Genomic DNA, 17,174 nt, shown 5'->3' with positions numbered 1-17,174 from the left:
ATTTTCTACTTATGTCATTTAAGAAACAAACTGAACTTAAACTCGATTCATAATACAACGGTGCAAATGAGGGTAAGACTTGGACTACTACTACTACTAGAGCTCAAAGAAAAAAAAATGCAATACTAGCTCTAAAATTTGGCATATTCAACAAAAACAATAAATTTGGCAGTAGATCCGTGGATTTTAATGGGAAGTGCTCTTATTAATTAAGAGAAAAAAGCGGAAAGCAGCGAAAATCAGTTACTGCGAGAAGCAGTGAACTACGTGAACTATGTGCGTAGCTTAAAAACCGTATCTAATAGAAAAAATCTATTTACACTACTGGATTCTACGCAAAAAGTTGCTGTAGAAATGAATTTTCAGAAATAAAAAGCAATGCACCTGGAAGACGCTAGACCGTTTTGAAGAAAAGTACGAATTCTGAGAAGCATCCTATTTCTGTCAAACACACACTGACATCAATTTTCGCCTATCTCTATTAATAGGAGCACTTCACATTTAAATACGTTCAATTTTACAGAGGTACCAGGTACTGGGATGTCTGATTTATCAATAAAACAGCATTTCTTTTAGAAACATTACGTATACTTTACTAGACAATACTTAAAACTTTTACAAAGAAATCAACCACATAAACAATCAAATTCACACATAGACAGTTGCATACAAGAAGCAAAGCGGTAATCTAAATTCTCAAACTAAACTACTATAATACTATACATTTTTGAAAAAAAAACGGGGTCCAGAAGCTGCTGGTTTGCAAACAATAGAAGATCAACGAATCATTATGTACCATTGTTCTGCTGAAGTTACATTTTCTGTTTAACTTGTCACCATGATCTTTTTTTAAATAGTTGACATGGTGGGAAACCAACTCTTCTAGAGACATACAAAAAAAAATACTGAAACCTTGCTAAAAATTTTTTTCTATAAAAATTACTAACTGCATTTTGACAGGATTAGAGTGCTAAATAAAAACTGACATAACCACCTTAATACAATAAAAAGCAAAACTCGCGGTAAAGAAGCAGATAATGTTGAATGATGCAAACACCGAATAAGGACAGAAAAGTAAAATGTGAACCTACATTCATCTTGCAATCAAATGCAATGTGTTAATACTTTAAGCATTTCTAACGCAAATATACTAGAGTATGAATTTAATAAGTATTTTAATCCTTTATTTACTGCCAAGTTGTCATTCTTCTTTAACTGTAAATATTGGTAAATTTAATACTGACAAGTATTTGTTTCTAATGTCTGTAGTAATGGAATGTTATCTATGTATAGGTACATTCTGTGATTCTAAACAATTTACCAAAAAGGTTGCACAGATCATTTTTTTTTTCATATTTCGTGAAAGCGTTACTGTTGTTTTCTGGTTCAAGAAGACAATTTAAAGATTTAGTGCTAACATCGTTTATGTCTTCTACAGGGTGGCGCTAACATACCCTACAAAATTGTTAAAGTTTAACAAAAAATAATTAGAATTTAACACCTTGTACAATAATTTAAAATTATTATGTCATAACACAATGGTGACAATGGTCAGATATTTATCCGAAAATATGAGAGATATGTGGATCATTTTTACAAAAATTTGCAGAATAAAGTTCTAAAAAAAATTGTTATAAACCCGCTAATCTAAAATTAGTTTGCCTAGTATACACTCTGCTTTCGTGTAATGTAAAGTTTACTCAAATCTGGTCCTTCTCGGTAAGAATTTAATTGCTTTTTGTCCAAACTTTGTTTTCGGTCCTTTTTTAAACTTCCCCGAATTTTTCTTGATCCCTAAATACCACCCTAAGTGCGCGTAAGCCCTGGACAAGTAATTATTATACTGTCCATGGAATGATTCTATAAATACTGTAGCCGGGGAATTGGGATCTCTCTGAAATCAATCAATCTTGTAGTTACATAAAACAACTAAAAGTTTAAAAAATACAGACTTCTCCATATAATCTGCCTCGTTTATCCATAGCTACGTAGAGTTGCGTCACCATTCCCTGTAGTTTTACGTGTTCGGGAAGCAACCCTCCAGTTTTACGTTCTAAAAAAGCTGGAAAATCCATTTGTATATTATAATTACTTAACTTGTGATCAATTCTCACTAAATTCGTCGTCTTCCTCTCTAGATCCGCGCACTTGACCGTTTGGGTACACAGCCAGGAAAAATCCAGTTTTACAGTACAACTGCATTTTTGATCCCATGTTGGGGTTTCCCATTGGCAGGCTGCGGGGATCCAGATAAGCGTTTCTTAAAGCTGGTTGGGATGATGTTGTAGGTGGAGGCCATACCACTCTTCTTACCATTGGAAAGTGTGGTCGAGGAGGGGACGGCTTTGAATCTTCCACTCCGCACCTATAGCACAGCATAAGAATATAATATCCAATAAGTTCACTTCTTCAACCCTCAACCTATGTATAAGTGTTATACAAGAATTGCTCAGATCTAAAGGGTGGCGCAATAGCGTGACAAATTCCTAAATTAATGTTATTTTTTATTTTTCAAACAAAGTTGTTATATGAAAGTTGATCACAATCATTTGGTCTACAACATAACATTTTTCACAATCGTTGACATGATTTTCTTGTTGGTTGCTAGTGACAAGAATGCACTAATGACTCTATAACACTGCTCCAAGGCTTTAGAAGACGTTTTTGAAGCAATATTTTTTCTGTGGCGTAAAAGTTAGGCACAAAAAACATTGTCAACCTAAATCTCCGCCACTGGTTTATGCAAAAGTCAATAATTTACAAAAAATAATACAATTTTTTCAACTTTAATATTCTCTGTATCTCGAAGAAGGAACTTTTTCTCCTCTTTTGGACTATGTACTATTTCTCCTTTAGGTGTGTGAGACCAATTCAAGTACACCCTGTATAATATTTAACAATCTTGCACTCATATGTAACTATAAAGAAGACTTGCTCTTTTTCAATTTAATTAGTAATTCGGACAAACTTTTCAATAATTTTCATTGCACTATATTTTATACATTACATACCAAGTAACATTTCTTTTACCCCTACTTGGACCCGGACTAGTTTCAGCTAATACTTGATCCGGTTCATCAATTCCCGAAGAATCAGAATCATTATCTTCGGAACTAGATTCACTTTCCAAATTTATTTGCGAAAACCCGCTCATTCTTTGCTCAATCGCACTATTGCGACACACACACGTCTCACATCCGCCGCACCTTTTGTGTGGTTCGGTTTAACCAAAACAAATTTATTCAATAGAGCCTGTTGTGTTGCGATGAATGAAAACTATCGCCTTTAATTTGAAAATTCCGCCTCTAAAAATAGTCTATGAAGTGCACATTCCTAAAATAAATTATATTTTATTGATGTTAGTTCTATGTAGGTCAGACTGTATAAGTTTTCTGGACCGCTCTCCGGTTCCGCCGATTTTCACGAGTCGATCGTAAACTATTTGAAGGTTTTCTAAACGCGCTTGCTTTATTTTGTAAACATTCGCGATTTAAATAATGTTTATGGATTTCAGTTCGTTTAACAGTTTACACAATAATAAACGTTAACTTTTATTTAGTTCACCTTCTTATAACAGAAAAATTAAATAATAAGTCCTCAAAAACAAAATAGAAAGTATGACTAGTATTTCTGTAACCAGTCAAGATAAGTTCGATTTTGCGTAACTATCAAATATCTGCCAAACGGACGTAGCGAGTTGCTCACTCTAAGAATATCGAGACATAAAATTGAAAATTTTTGCAAACATATACCGAAAATCAAACCAAATTAGGATAACGCAAAAAAATAATTTTAAGTGTAGAATCATCATTTTGGTCCATTTTTGCTTCAAACTAATATTCTCAGTTCTTATGGCTAAACCCATTAAAATATAGTGGCTTATCTCAAGCAAGTTTGAACCATAATAATAATAATAATATCCTTTATTGCCAACCATATCCTAATAAGGACCAAGCAACGTCACAGAAAGCGGGTGGGTCTAACATGACACTACCCAATACGAAACTTAATAACCACAGTCTAATAACATAACATAACATAAGAATATGAGAAGTCATTGCCAAACGTGTACAAGAACAAAAAAAAACATTAAAAACTTGGATTAACCGTCGAACTTAAAAGAATAAAAATTTGTTTTACAAACATGACCAATATGACATGAAATATAAGGATGGCACCGAAAGGACCTCAAATTGCTTAAACAATGGCCTGCACGAGGACCTAGGGTGTGCACGAAATATGCATCGTAAAATCTTTTTTATTATACTTAACAGAAAATACTACATTTTCAACTGTTTATAAAATACAGTAAATATGACATTTTCGGAACAGCGCACGGAAATTTTTTTCCGATCCCTCTTTCCGTGCGCTTAATAATAAACATAGATATCCATGATACTAGATATGCTATGGCAACCCGAAGAAAAAAAAGAAACGAGTAATGTGTCTATAGCAACGATTTATTTATTAATGACAAATTTTATTTTCTGTCAGTGAAAATTAAGTATTTATGTATTTATTACATTTTGCAAAAATGAATTCAGATTGTGAAGAAAATCGGGATATTCCCGAAAATATCTTACAACGAGCGGCAGAAGTGAGTGCAGATTTATTACCAGTGAAATCCAGGTTGAGATATGAACAAGAATATAACAGTTTTACCGAATGGCGGACTCAGAAACGAATCAAAATTGTGAGTGACGATATTCTTTTAGTATATTTTTCTGAAAAAGCCAACACTATGAAATCCTCCACTTTATGGAGTCGATTCTCTATGTTAAAGAGTTGTTTGGCAATAAAAGAAAATACTCACCATCAATATCCAAAAACGATTGCTTTTTTGAAACGACAAGCTGTAGGATATATACCAAAGAAATCCAAGATTCTTACAGCAGAACAAGTAACCAAATTTTTATGTAAAGCTTCAGATGGAGAATATCTACTAGCAAAAGTAATTTTAGTGTTTGGCATCTTCGGTGCATGCCGCAGAGATGATTTAATACGTTTCAGTTTAGATGATGTGGAAGATAATGGGCGTTTCCTTGTCGTGTTCTTACGAGATGGAAAAACTCACAGGTCAAGAAGTTTTACCATTACCAATGAAAATTGCAAATTCGATCCCTGTACAATTTACCGTAAATACGCAGATCTCCGCCCTAAACATATGGAGAGTAGAAGATTATTTGTTGCATACCGAAACCAAAAATCCCGAAGAATATACCGGACATGGGCTAAGGCGCTCTTCGGCAACCATGTTGGTGGAAAACGGCGGTGATTTGCTCACTTTGAAAAGACACGGAGGATGGCTTTCTTCCAATGTAGCAGAAGGATATATAGAAGAGTTCATACAAAGAAAAAGAATTTGTCACGCGCGCACGGAAAAATCCTCATTTCTGTACTGGTAATGAAATATACTATTTTTGAACCTTAAAAATATCAGAGGCCCCCACAGAAAACCCCCAGAAAACAATTCCATACTGGATCACTGACTGGATCTGATCAAAAGAGAACATGCGGAGTTCATCCATAGAGACAATGTCTCTCAACCTCCTGACCAGCCCACAGAGGCGAGATAATTTTGTGGAAAGTTGGGAAATGTGTTATACCCAGGTCAATGCTGAATCAATGTGCAGCCCAAGAAACTTTACTCTACTCACTGTTGGAAGCGACCTACCACGCTCTCTGACCAACATCTGTGGTATGTGAGGTTTTGACAAACTGCATCAAATTGGTTTTAGAGAAGTTAAGCTTCAAATTGTGGAGACGACACCACTCCTGCATGATGTGAAATGCTTGTCCGTTAAATATTGAGAGCTCCTGATATGTTGAACCCGAAAGCACTATTGATGTGTCATCAGCATACGGACACATTGTACCAAGTTGGAAAGAATCTGATAAGTTGTTTGTATAAATGATAAATAAAATAGGTCCAAGAATTGATCGCTGCGGAACACCTTGGGATGTTTGCCATGTGTCAGAAAAGGTACATACACCACCCCTTAGAATACACACTGCACCTCTCAGATAGGTAGGAGCCAATCAAGTTTAGGGCGGCCCCCCTTATACCATATCCGTCCAGAGTATCGAGCAAAATGCCATGATCCACCGGATCAAAGGCCTTTGACAAATCGAAGTATAGACCACTTACTTTTTTGTTTCTGTCAGTCTGTTCAATTACATGTTGAAGAGCATTGAAAATTGCCATTTCCGTCGATTTTTCGGGTGCAAAGCCATATTGATTGCAACTTATAATGTTGTGCTTATTTAGGTACGGGTACTAATCACTCTTTCATAGAACTTCGACACTGAAGACAGGCATATGATACTGGACGGTAATTCACATGACAAAACCTGTCACCCCCTTTAAAAACAGGCACCACCTTCGCACGCTTAAGCGGACCCGGGAAGACCTGCTCAATGATAATGATATTTGTTGTTTACTGTAAAGCTTTTTGAGACCTGGGGAAAGTGAATAATTTAAACCTTCTGTAGATGTGCCAAAAACAAAAAAGTTGACGTTTTTCGTTAAAGTCTTGGCAAAAGACAAAACCGTTTGGTTTACGTTGGATGAAAGTAGAAATCTGTCCTATTTCAAGAAACGTGTAATGTAAAATTATTTAAGATAAGTTTCACATACAATTTAATTTTACAGCAATAAAATTGGTTCTTGAAGCTGCTTTATAAATTGATCAATCTCTTTGACATCAAATGTAAAACATATTTTAGAAGCTTTAATATTTTGCAGACGCTTGTAGAATTTATTAAAACGATCTTCAAAATGCTTGAAACGGGGACTTTGGAAGAAGTTGTTGTTTCAAGCTCAGAGGGATTTTTATGGAACTCTTTGGTAAAATTGAATTTTGAGGAGTTGGACTTTTTTACCTTTAACCTTGTAAAACGGTGGTACAAATTTATGATCTAAACTTTTTACATTTGTAGAGAACCAGACAACAAATTACTCCAGAAACTTGATAATTTTCAGTTAAATTTTTGCATTTCTAAATAATCAAACCAACATACTTCCCCATATTGCTTTTGACAACATCCCTTTTAGTATTTACTCATACTGTCCCAGTATTTTAATTTGTTAATTTTCCACCTTTCTCATGAAAGATTTCAGATTAATCGCATTTGTTCTGGTTTTGTGCACTTTGTATCTTAGGCTTAATATAAATGATTAATGCCTGTTTCCCCGACACTTCCAAGCCGAATTACAACTTGCAGAACAGGAGCAAAATAACACAGTTTAAACTTATCTAAGCTGTCCTTAAACTCAACTTAGCCAATGTTGAGGAAACGGACATAATAAAACCAATTTTAAGTGACGTAACCAGTCAAGATATAAAAATAAAAGGACAAGTTTATTAAAACACAATGAATGTACTACACAATATACATATATTGTTTTCTGTTTCTTTTAGTACAGAATAAACCTGCGAAACAAAGTGGTTCATGTAAGACAAAAAAGACGTACGTTACTTACAGTAGAAATGCTTTACAGTAATAAATTACACGTAATTCGCAAAAAAAAAATTAAAATTCACGTCTGTGATACTTATCGGGATCGAAGTACGATGTCACCACAACTCTGTTGCTAAACTTCCGACCAGTAAGTGACTGTTGAGCTTTTTGACAATCTAACACTGAGTTAAATTCCACGAAAACCTGTAGACAAAACACTGTTTAGTGCCGCAGTAAGAAGTATTGACAAAGTTTGGATTACCTTGCCACAGCCAGGTACTTCCACACCCTCAATGGGTCTGGGAATTTCTATGCTTCTAACCACACCATATTTGTTACACTCTTCCTTAATGTCTTCCAAAATGTCTTCGTATTCTTCCTCATCTTTCAACTCGTCAGGTGTTACCTAAAAACAACATACAAATGTCAAAACTATTGGAGTTTAAAGTCCAAACTGCAATCTACCATATTAAGCAGACATAAAACTTCGGTAGGTGGTCCGGAAGCGCCAACAAGACTGAGTCCTGGAACTTGGAGTTGGACGGCGGGCAGGACCGTCGCGTTCTTAGCGCCGACGCTGGCCCTCTGAACGATCAGTCGCTTGTCTCCTAGTTGCATACCGTTCAATCCTGCGATGGCCTAAACAAAAATAGGCTTATAAACTGTCAACTAGTTTTTCCTAGAAAGATAAAAAAAATAAACGTCTCCTACCCGAAAATAGGAGTTACACTGAGGCCGGTTGGAGAAACGAAACTAAGTTTACTTTAAACACAGTTCTTAAACTCGGGTAGTCACACATTGATTTCACAAGTGCTGAGTTAACTGAGAATTTTGTCAGATTGCAAACACTGACATGGTTGTAAAACTAAAAAATAAAGGCACCAATGACAGACAAGCCGGAGAAGCGGGGAACCGGTGTAATACAACCTCACACGATAAAAAAACAGTGTAATATAACCTCAAAAAATGTCTGGTTAAGTTTACGGGTCAATCTTTCAGCTTTGTTAATTGCAATGACGAGCGGACCAAGTACCCTTGCAAAAAAAATATCTGCTCATTTTCAACCATCTGATAAGATTGGTAGAACATTACTCTGTTGTTGAATGTTAAAAATTAAAATTAAAAAAATATTGTTTAGTTATGTTACTTCTTATAAAAAATGGTACATTTCATTACCAGTCCAGAAAAAAGGTTTTTCCCGTACGTGCGTGACAGTTTCCCGTGGGAGGCGAAGTCGACACGGGAAAAACTATTTCGGACGTGTAATGAACGATACTTTTCATAATCAGACTCTGAAAAACATTTACATCACTTATGCCCGGTTTCTGAATATCAAGCTCTATCGGTTCAATAGTTATCAGTCCCATATGTTCATTTATTCAATAACTTTAATTGGGTTTCGGACCTATAAAATTATGGAACTGATAAGAATAGGACAGACTATTGGACAGATATTTTTGTGATTAGTATGCCGAAAACGATTTGGACGCTCAATAGCCTGGACAACTTCCCTGACTTTTTCATGAATATGACTATGAATCAGTCGAGAAATAGATAGTTTTCACAAAGAATAGCTATTTAACAAGAAGGGACAGCCGGCATCCTTTGATATTGGTAGGAAACATGTTGCCGGTTGTCTCATCTTATTTAATTTTTAAATAAAAATGCATTCAAATTTCAGAGTCAAATATATATAAACTAATTTCTTATGATCATTGTTTACTCCTTATGAGTCAAAGTGTTTTAAGTTCGCCTCTTAATCATTGGAAGATATCAATCTTTATTAACTTTAAGCTGATGTTTTAAAACAATTATTTGATGTGGTCTGAGATATGGCAACGTTCTTCAACAACCTGAATGATCTACCAATAAAACTCCTGATATTCAACGATCAAAGCCAATATCAGTCGATTGTCTCTTAACTTTGGTAGGAAGAGTCCATCTCTCTCCAATTCGCTTTCTCTTCTCTACTGTCTATTCTTTTTAAATAGCTATTCTTTGGTTTTCAGTCGTATAATTTCGCATTTTCCGGAACGTCAGCGTCACGTCCGGTCAAAACTGAACTCATTCAAACTACACTGACGGACGTTTCGTGACTTGACGCTTGAGCATGCGAATATCACCATTGAATCTTGCGGAGATCCCTTTATTTTTATGGTTTTGATCCTATCCGTCTTTTTGACGGTACAGTCACGGCCGTGACGGACTAATGGGCGACTTAATGAAAAAGGAATTTTTTTGCAAGCACGTTTTCGCGTCCTGTATAGTACAATTCTCGCATATTAAAGTAACATTTTTCAAATCAGCCATAAGTCAATGCAACAATTCACATCAAAGTGTAGACCGCATCAAAATCGTACTTTTTATTAAATAATGAGGCTAGGAAATCTCCCGTCCCGATTTAATTGGCAGGAAGTTTTGTTTATTTGATACCAACTGAACTAAATTTATTGTGTTAATAACACTTACCTGATCAGTCATGGTGATATCGATGTATTCTGCAAAAGCGTAGCCTTTGCTCAGACCAAAGGCTGTGTCTTTAACCAGATTGAACGCCCGTAGCTGACCAAACGACATCAGCAGTTCTTTGACCTATAAAAACCATAAAACGTTCCAACACTCTGTTTGATAGACTTAAATTGGCAATGCACCCACATTGAATACTAACTACACTTAGTAGCATGCGAAAAAGCTAATAAATTATTAAAAATTCAATGTGAGAACATACAAAATAACATATCTATACAAACCAAAGGCTGTAGGAATAAACCCATCCGAATATATTATTTAAAAAATTTACGTGACAAATTTGGAAAAATTCTTATTGGAAAATATCTCATTGAGTATTGTATAGGAAAAGCCCACTTAAATTTTAACTGACATTATAACTAAGTACAGCCTTTACACAAGCGTCTTTTACATTTTTTAGTTGCACTCTGAGTGTGGTTTAACTTGCCTTTCTTACTCCACAGGGTGTTCGGGTTTTTTAGTGTGGATTCAACAATTCATAAGGATCGAGCGCGCGACCCTAGCTATAGGGCAAAAAATGAAAATATGAATTACATTGTAAAGTTTTTATAGTAACTAAACTAGTTTTAAAAATATCGGTGTGAACAATAGGGATTATTACCGCTTATCACTTTGTTGTTATTTTATTATAGTGTTTTAAAGAATAGGAGTGTAACTTTTAAACTGTTTGGTTAAATAAATTAAGAAACCTTTTAAGCAAAATTTATCTTTTATGATAGTTCCAACTAATACAAAAAAAAAACAATCCCCATTGTATTGAATTACTGCAAGGAGTGTAAGTAAACTGAGAATCCATATTTTATGCCTGGAAAAAAGCACTGAAAAGTCTTATGGACCACAACTAAAATTTCACTTCACCTATAAAAACTGTCTTTAATGAATTGAATTTTGGGCACTTTCCCATAAAATTTTCACCTAAAAAACCCTGTAAGAAAAACACCTGCAAGAAAAACCCTGAAAATGCTGAAAAGCCCTGTAAGTAACACAAAAGAAGGCTGAGCTTACACCTGAAAATGCTGTAAAGAAAAAAACGCGGTACATCCTTGAGGGCTGATGCTGTTTTGTTGCTAAAGCTAAGAAGGGAAATCTCTTCAAGATAATCATTCCAAAAACTGCATTTGTGCGAAACCTTCAAAGCAAATGCAACTTTTGACTCATTCATCCGCACTCACTCTTTCTAGCATATAAAACACTTACTTGATCTTCGTTCAAATAATTTGGTAACCCTCCTATAAATATTTTGTGTGGAGAGTCAGGAACCACGGTGCTTATCACACCTGCTGGGACTTGAATCGAGTTTTCGGACATTCCCGGCATGGGTTGGTAATCATGTGGACGGCGGATTTTTAAAGATTGACCTGAGTATAAAATTTCCTTAGTTAGATATCTGAAATATAAAACCACTTGAGGCCACTTACCTTTAAAATTAATTCCATCAAAAGCCATGGCTTGAGTAGTCTCATCAATAGACCTAAATTCTAAGAAAGCAAAATTTTTATCCAAGTTTATTTGACAAGCCAGAACTGGATTTCCTGCTGCTTGAGCCAATCCACTGAGATGCATTTGTTGATTGAAGTATTCCATCATCTCGTCTTCTGTCACTCCAAACGGAATATTACCCACATACAATCTGAAAATAAATCAGAGTGAAAACATTTTTTTTTTAGTGTGACTGTTATGTAGTCTGTAGTCCGCGTTAACCATTGAACAATGTCGCTGATTTTGCTGTTAATAAAATGTTATAAAAATTGTCTCCTAAATTTCTGTAATACAGGATAACATGGAATAGGCACATATTAAATAAATAAAAATTGTTTTATTAAGCTACAGTGTGTACTTTTAGGACTAGACATGGAAAATTCTTCAAATTTTATTTATGGAGAAAATTCCCAAGGAATTTAAGTAATTTTAGGAGAATTTAAGAAAATAACAAAGAAAAACAATCCAGGCAATGGAATCTGGACCATTCATTTGGAAATTATAAAATACCAAGTAGATGATACCCATGCAGAGTTTTTTTTCCATCAGAGTCACTATAAATTCTTGCTAAACTTATCTTATAACCTCTTGACATGGCGCTTTTTACAGCTTCAACAAAAATCTAATGTAACCCATGACACTTCTTATTACAGCCAAATTTGTTTAATTGTAACATTTTTTCCTTTCCAGTTATTTACAAAAACAGTGACTTTAAATTTTACAATACACACCAATTTAAATTTTGTCTTGTCCACTTTGATATTGACAAAAAAATTAACTGATTGATAATACTTAGTGCTCTTCATTTTGATTCTACAAAGCACCATGTGGCCACTTTTCTTTAAATTTAAACAACATATACAATTAGTTCTTGATTACTGAAACTTTAGCATTTTGTATGTTTAAAAGTGCTAATTTGTGAATATCAAAAACTGGTGTGACAATGTTTTTTGATGATAAACATGTTTTTTTTTGATATTGTCACTGACTAATATTTTTTTATTTTGTAAATAGCCTGTATATCTTCTGTTATGTGTTGTCAACAAATATAATAATTTTCAACAATGGCTTATGTAGTCTTGGGATGAGGAGGGTAACAAAAACACCCAATTAACTGACAATTGGATCACAAAACGTGGCACCACAGTTAATTGGGTGTTTCTGTAACCCTTCTCATCCCACAACTACCTAAGCTGTTGTTCAAAAGTAAGAAGATAATAATTTTTTTTTATTTTGATAGTTGAGCTTGAAAACTATGTTTTATGACAAAATTTGCATTAAAAAAAATCATAAAATAGCATAATTCTTGGTTATTATTTTTATTTTTGTTGCTAAATGATTTTTCTTAATTTAAATAAGTGAAAGATGGGTGATTTGATCATTTTATGTACAAAATACTCTGTGATGTATGTTTATGCCTTGATTTCCATGGTCGAAACAATAAACTTACAACTTAGCTTTCCATTATTTTTCAGGATCATCTCTCAGAACAAGGAGGTGAAATGCTAAAAAAAATAGGCCAAACATTTTTTAACTTGTGTTTAGTTCTACCAATTGAGCTAACACATTCTGAATACAAGTTAGGAACTTGTCAGTTAGATTAGGTCCCATATATACACATGGTAAAAGTAGAAAAAATGCATTTTTTTGACATTAAAACTCAACTATTTTAAATGTAACTATTTGTAAATTCCAACACCATAAAACTGGTGGCCAAGGAATTCTTCTACCATTAGACATTGGACTTAAAACTTCGATTTTTGAAGGTAAAAAGTAAAATATTAAACCAGAATTGTGGGTATTCAAATCAAATCAAATATCTTGAGAAAAAGCAATTCTTAAAAGCTTCAAAAAATTTACAATAATTTAATTTTGTAGCCTATTTATGCAATACAATTTGTTGTTTATGGTTTATTGCATTTGTGCATATTTATTTATTGTGATATTTTTTTGAAACAAGATGAATAGTTTTTGAGAAACTATGCTTGCATTTTGTACCACTTATTACAACCACAATTTTTAGAAAAAAAAAATTGACAATTTCAAGCACAAATAGTAAACATACACATACCTTCTGGCCTGTCTGGTTATAGTAGATCCCACTACAGGTACAGCAGCCTGAGGAGTGTCTGCAACAATGTTGGCAGGAATTTGTCCAGCCGCTTGCATAGCCTTATATTGTAATGGAGTAATATGCTCAAAACCGGGTGGAGGCACATCCCAATACAATGAAGGTTTCCTCCTTCTGGAGTGGCTGTCTTCTTCCAAACAATGTAATTTTTTTATTTTTATCTCATTGCTAGAACTTACTTTTATGTCCACGACCTCCACCTGGAGATCTAGAACGACTTCTCCTTCGTTCCCTGGAACGAGATCTGGAACGACGCCGGTGTTCACGAGATCGGGAACGTCGCCGGCGGTCTCTTTCCCGGCTGCGTTCACGTTCCTTCTCCACTATACATTTAGATTTTTTATTGTAATGTACATTTCAGCAATAAAATTTCCCTTCTTACCTTTATCTTCATTCATGTTTACCATAGAGGATCACCCTTTTTTGTGTCAATGAATTGAACCAGAAACAAAAAACTTGCTTTAGAAAGGCTTGACCCCTTTCGGCAAATATAGCACAATAGGATGCGTCACTTCACAATTCTTTCTGATTCAATTTTAGCCAAAAAACCACAATGTGAAATGTGACTATTTGGTAGTAGCAATGTAGCAAAACTTAACTAAAACTGGAAACATAAAATGGCGGTGGAAAGCAATTGACAGATAATTGAAGTTTCAATTTTCTGTCAAACATCAAATTTACGACATTTTGACAGCACGTCATATGTCTTGAACAAAATGACCATAGCAAATTCATTGGGCAAAATAAAAAAGAAGTGAGAACGTAGATAAAAGATATATGACCTTAGCCTTGGCCAGATAAAGATAGAGAGTTTTACTGTATATTTCATTTTCTAAATTTATATTTATTATTTATATTGACAAATGACAATTAACATTACCAAATAATGACATATAAAAATTAAAGTGACCCAATTTTGTGAATTAGTAAAAATACTTCTAAATAACAATACAAAATTTTAATACCTACGTTCGTAGTGTTAAATAATACGTTTGTCTGTAAGTTGACTACCTTTGCCTTTGAACTCTAAATAAGGCAACTAGAAAAAAGAACTATGGCATCTCTAGTAAATGCTCCCTCAGTAAGTATACCATTTCCTTTTAATATAAAAGCTTTTTTGAGAACATCCTGTGAAACTAGATTACTCTTGTCTCTAGGCTTAAATATGACATTGTTTTGGAAATGCTGCTTCATTCATAAACACATGTTTTGTCTTTTATTTTCAAAATACATTGTCAAAACTAAAAGCCCAGCTAAAACCATCACTTAATGTTTTTTTTTTGCAAATATCAAATAATGATACATTTTTTGCTTCCAAATTTTAAAGATTTTGTAACACAATGCCTAGTACTTTATTACTCACTGTTTATAGTTTATAGCAAAGACCACACAAATTCTAGTGTGACTAGGTTGATAAGATTGTTCAATTGTGCATAGATATTTGGGTTCATTGTCAGAGCAAAAAAAATTACTTTTTACACTTAATACATAAATAACTATGAAGTAAACACCAAACAGTAAGTATCAAATAAAATATAAACCAAGCTCGGAACATATTAAAATTTTCCCATTATTTAAAATGTTTGTGTATGTCAAAATTAAAATATGTGTTCTGACCAATCAACAACTAGGATGTTCCCACAAAGAAGTTAAAAATTGACAAAACATGCCCATTTTAAGCAGTCACATCCTAAATCTCTTTTGTGAGAAGCTTTAACCAGCCAATCAATAAAGGCTGTCAATGTCTATTTTTACTATATTGTGTAGCTAAATATAAAGCACTGCAGTTTATATGACACCTCAAATCATATAGGTAGTAAGTGGCACTAATGGGCTCATCCCACACTTTTTTTAAGTCATATTTGAATAAAACACAAAAAAATATGAAATACATATTTTTTATTTAAAAAGTACTAGTCAAACATAACAAAAATGACATAAAAAGATTTAAATTTTACAGTAACATTTAAAATGCGTGCTAGATATGACGTAGACAGTTTTCAACCAATTAGCTGCCAGGAGCCACCTGTCATCAGCTATTGTTTCTAATCCCCCTTTTGGGTTGCCAGTTTGTAAAGGTTTCCCTTTTTTTTACAGACAGCCATAGCCAATAGAATTTTTGAAATACAGATCATACAGATTTGAATTTATGAACTAACTTTCCATATCCTGTAAATTACCAAAAGAATATTTTTTTGTAAATAAACTACAAATTCCGACATGAGCCCTAAACTAAAACTGTGGTACATTTATACAATGTTTTAACTCTTGCAATATTTATTTCAGGTTATTTTTTTGGATGTTTTGGATCACTATTTTTGTAACAAAGACTTACCTTTCAAACTAAAATGTCGTAGTAATTATAAGGTTGATGCTACTGATGAAGTAGTCATTTTGAAACTGGGCTGGAGTAATAAGAGCGAAGCTCTTGCTAAAAAACCTGTTGAGAAAGTTTCAGAAGAAGGAATATGTTGTATGTCTTTTAAAAGTAAGTTTACATACATACCACAAATTTCAACAGAACGGTTATAAATGGTTTTTTTTTTGCTTGGTTTGTATAGGTGATAATTTACCCACAGGATGGGAATGTATAAACTTACATCAACTGTGCTATTTTCGAGGTCAGGAATTACAGGGCGCTAGTAGTCCGTTTGATTTCCGTGCAATTGAACCTACGTCAGAAAGTTATGTTAGCAGAGTTTTACCCTCATTTGATACCATAAATAAGTATCAAAGCGATCAAGGAAAGGAGCAAGAAATTAGTAAACTTAAAGAAGAAAATGCCAGTCTTAAAGAAGAAAACGAGATTCTCAGAAAGTCACTAAAAGTCTTATTAAATAATAAATTAGAGAAACAAGAAAAAGAAAAATGTTGTGAGAAAGATATCGCAGAACTAAAAGCTTTATTTCAAACTCTGCAAACCATTGTTCATGCAAATGCTGAGGACACTAAGATGCTGAAGAAAAAAATTGTAGAGGGCGGGGAAGAATACAAAAAGTTGTATATGGAAAAATATAAGTTAGAAAAAAGGTTTGATCGAGTTATAAGCTCCTTCAGAAAGCAGGGACAATCACAACACAACTCTACTAGTCCCGATGAGGAAATTAATTTTGATTTAAGTACCTTACCATCCTTACCACAAGTTTCATTATTGTTCAGTAGGAAATAGTTGTGTTAACCATTTATTTAAAACAAACATATTATGTTGTTTTTTTTAAAACTTTCGTGTTTATTTTGCACTGCACTCAAATTAAAACTTCTGTTGAATAATGTTGTTACAAGTGACATGAGCATGAGATTAGTTACACTAAAGACTGACTTTGATTTTAAGAATGGAGGAGTTGAATGAATGTTACAACCTGCTCATTACAGCGAATTACCTATTATTATTAACTATATTTATAATAATGTATTGTTTTAACTAATAAACTAGTTTACTTTCCCTTATTTGCGTTTTATATTGTAGAATTCTGCACCTTTATAATTAGTAAAAAAGTTGAGCTATTACAGTTTTCTTTCTATAAACTAGGTGACTCAGGTTTGGATCAAATTGTTGGTTGAGTCGTTTATTTTT

General features: G+C 33.8%; 3 protein-coding genes across 4 annotated transcripts; 1 reads left to right on the top strand and 2 right to left on the bottom strand.

Annotated features, from left to right (window-relative positions):
* Positions 1-566: 566 nt before the first annotated feature.
* Positions 567-3,404, bottom strand: LOC145731141 (fibroblast growth factor 1-like). Its single transcript, XM_081982775.1, has 4 exons — positions 3,012-3,404; positions 2,115-2,365; positions 1,953-2,062; positions 567-1,894 (listed from the first exon to the last, which is right to left on the bottom strand). The coding sequence occupies exons 1-4, from the start codon at positions 3,152-3,154 to the stop codon at positions 1,697-1,699; spliced, it is 702 nt and encodes a 233-aa protein (XP_081838901.1). The 5' UTR covers positions 3,155-3,404; the 3' UTR covers positions 567-1,696.
* A 3,975-nt stretch (positions 3,405-7,379) lies between these two features.
* U2af50 (U2 small nuclear riboprotein auxiliary factor 50) lies at positions 7,380-14,235 on the bottom strand. Of its 2 annotated transcripts, none has more exons than XM_081986690.1 (9): positions 13,983-14,235; positions 13,780-13,923; positions 13,541-13,730; positions 11,409-11,620; positions 11,188-11,348; positions 9,931-10,053; positions 7,927-8,100; positions 7,724-7,867; positions 7,380-7,665 (listed from the first exon to the last, which is right to left on the bottom strand). In XM_081986690.1, the coding sequence occupies exons 1-9, from the start codon at positions 14,005-14,007 to the stop codon at positions 7,534-7,536; spliced, it is 1,305 nt and encodes a 434-aa protein (XP_081842816.1). In that variant the 5' UTR covers positions 14,008-14,235; the 3' UTR covers positions 7,380-7,533. The 2 variants fall into 2 exon arrangements, with proteins under 2 accessions (XP_081842816.1, XP_081842824.1); XM_081986698.1 differs by having other exon boundaries at positions 13,541-13,727.
* Positions 14,236-14,439: 204 nt separating this feature from the next.
* On the top strand, positions 14,440-17,047 carry LOC145733826 (uncharacterized). The gene is made up of 3 exons (XM_081986848.1): positions 14,440-14,681; positions 15,887-16,088; positions 16,162-17,047. The coding sequence occupies exons 1-3, from the start codon at positions 14,655-14,657 to the stop codon at positions 16,767-16,769; spliced, it is 837 nt and encodes a 278-aa protein (XP_081842974.1). The 5' UTR covers positions 14,440-14,654; the 3' UTR covers positions 16,770-17,047.
* Positions 17,048-17,174: the final 127 nt, after the last annotated feature.

Source organism: Ips typographus, linkage group LG1, assembly GCF_016097725.1.
Source record: "Ips typographus isolate SLU linkage group LG1, UJ_Ityp_2.0, whole genome shotgun sequence".
In the NCBI taxonomy this organism is placed as follows: domain Eukaryota; kingdom Metazoa; phylum Arthropoda; class Insecta; order Coleoptera; family Curculionidae; genus Ips; species Ips typographus.
The sequence above is the reverse complement of the archived record's forward strand: the minus strand, read 5'-3'. Positions and strand labels throughout refer to the sequence as shown.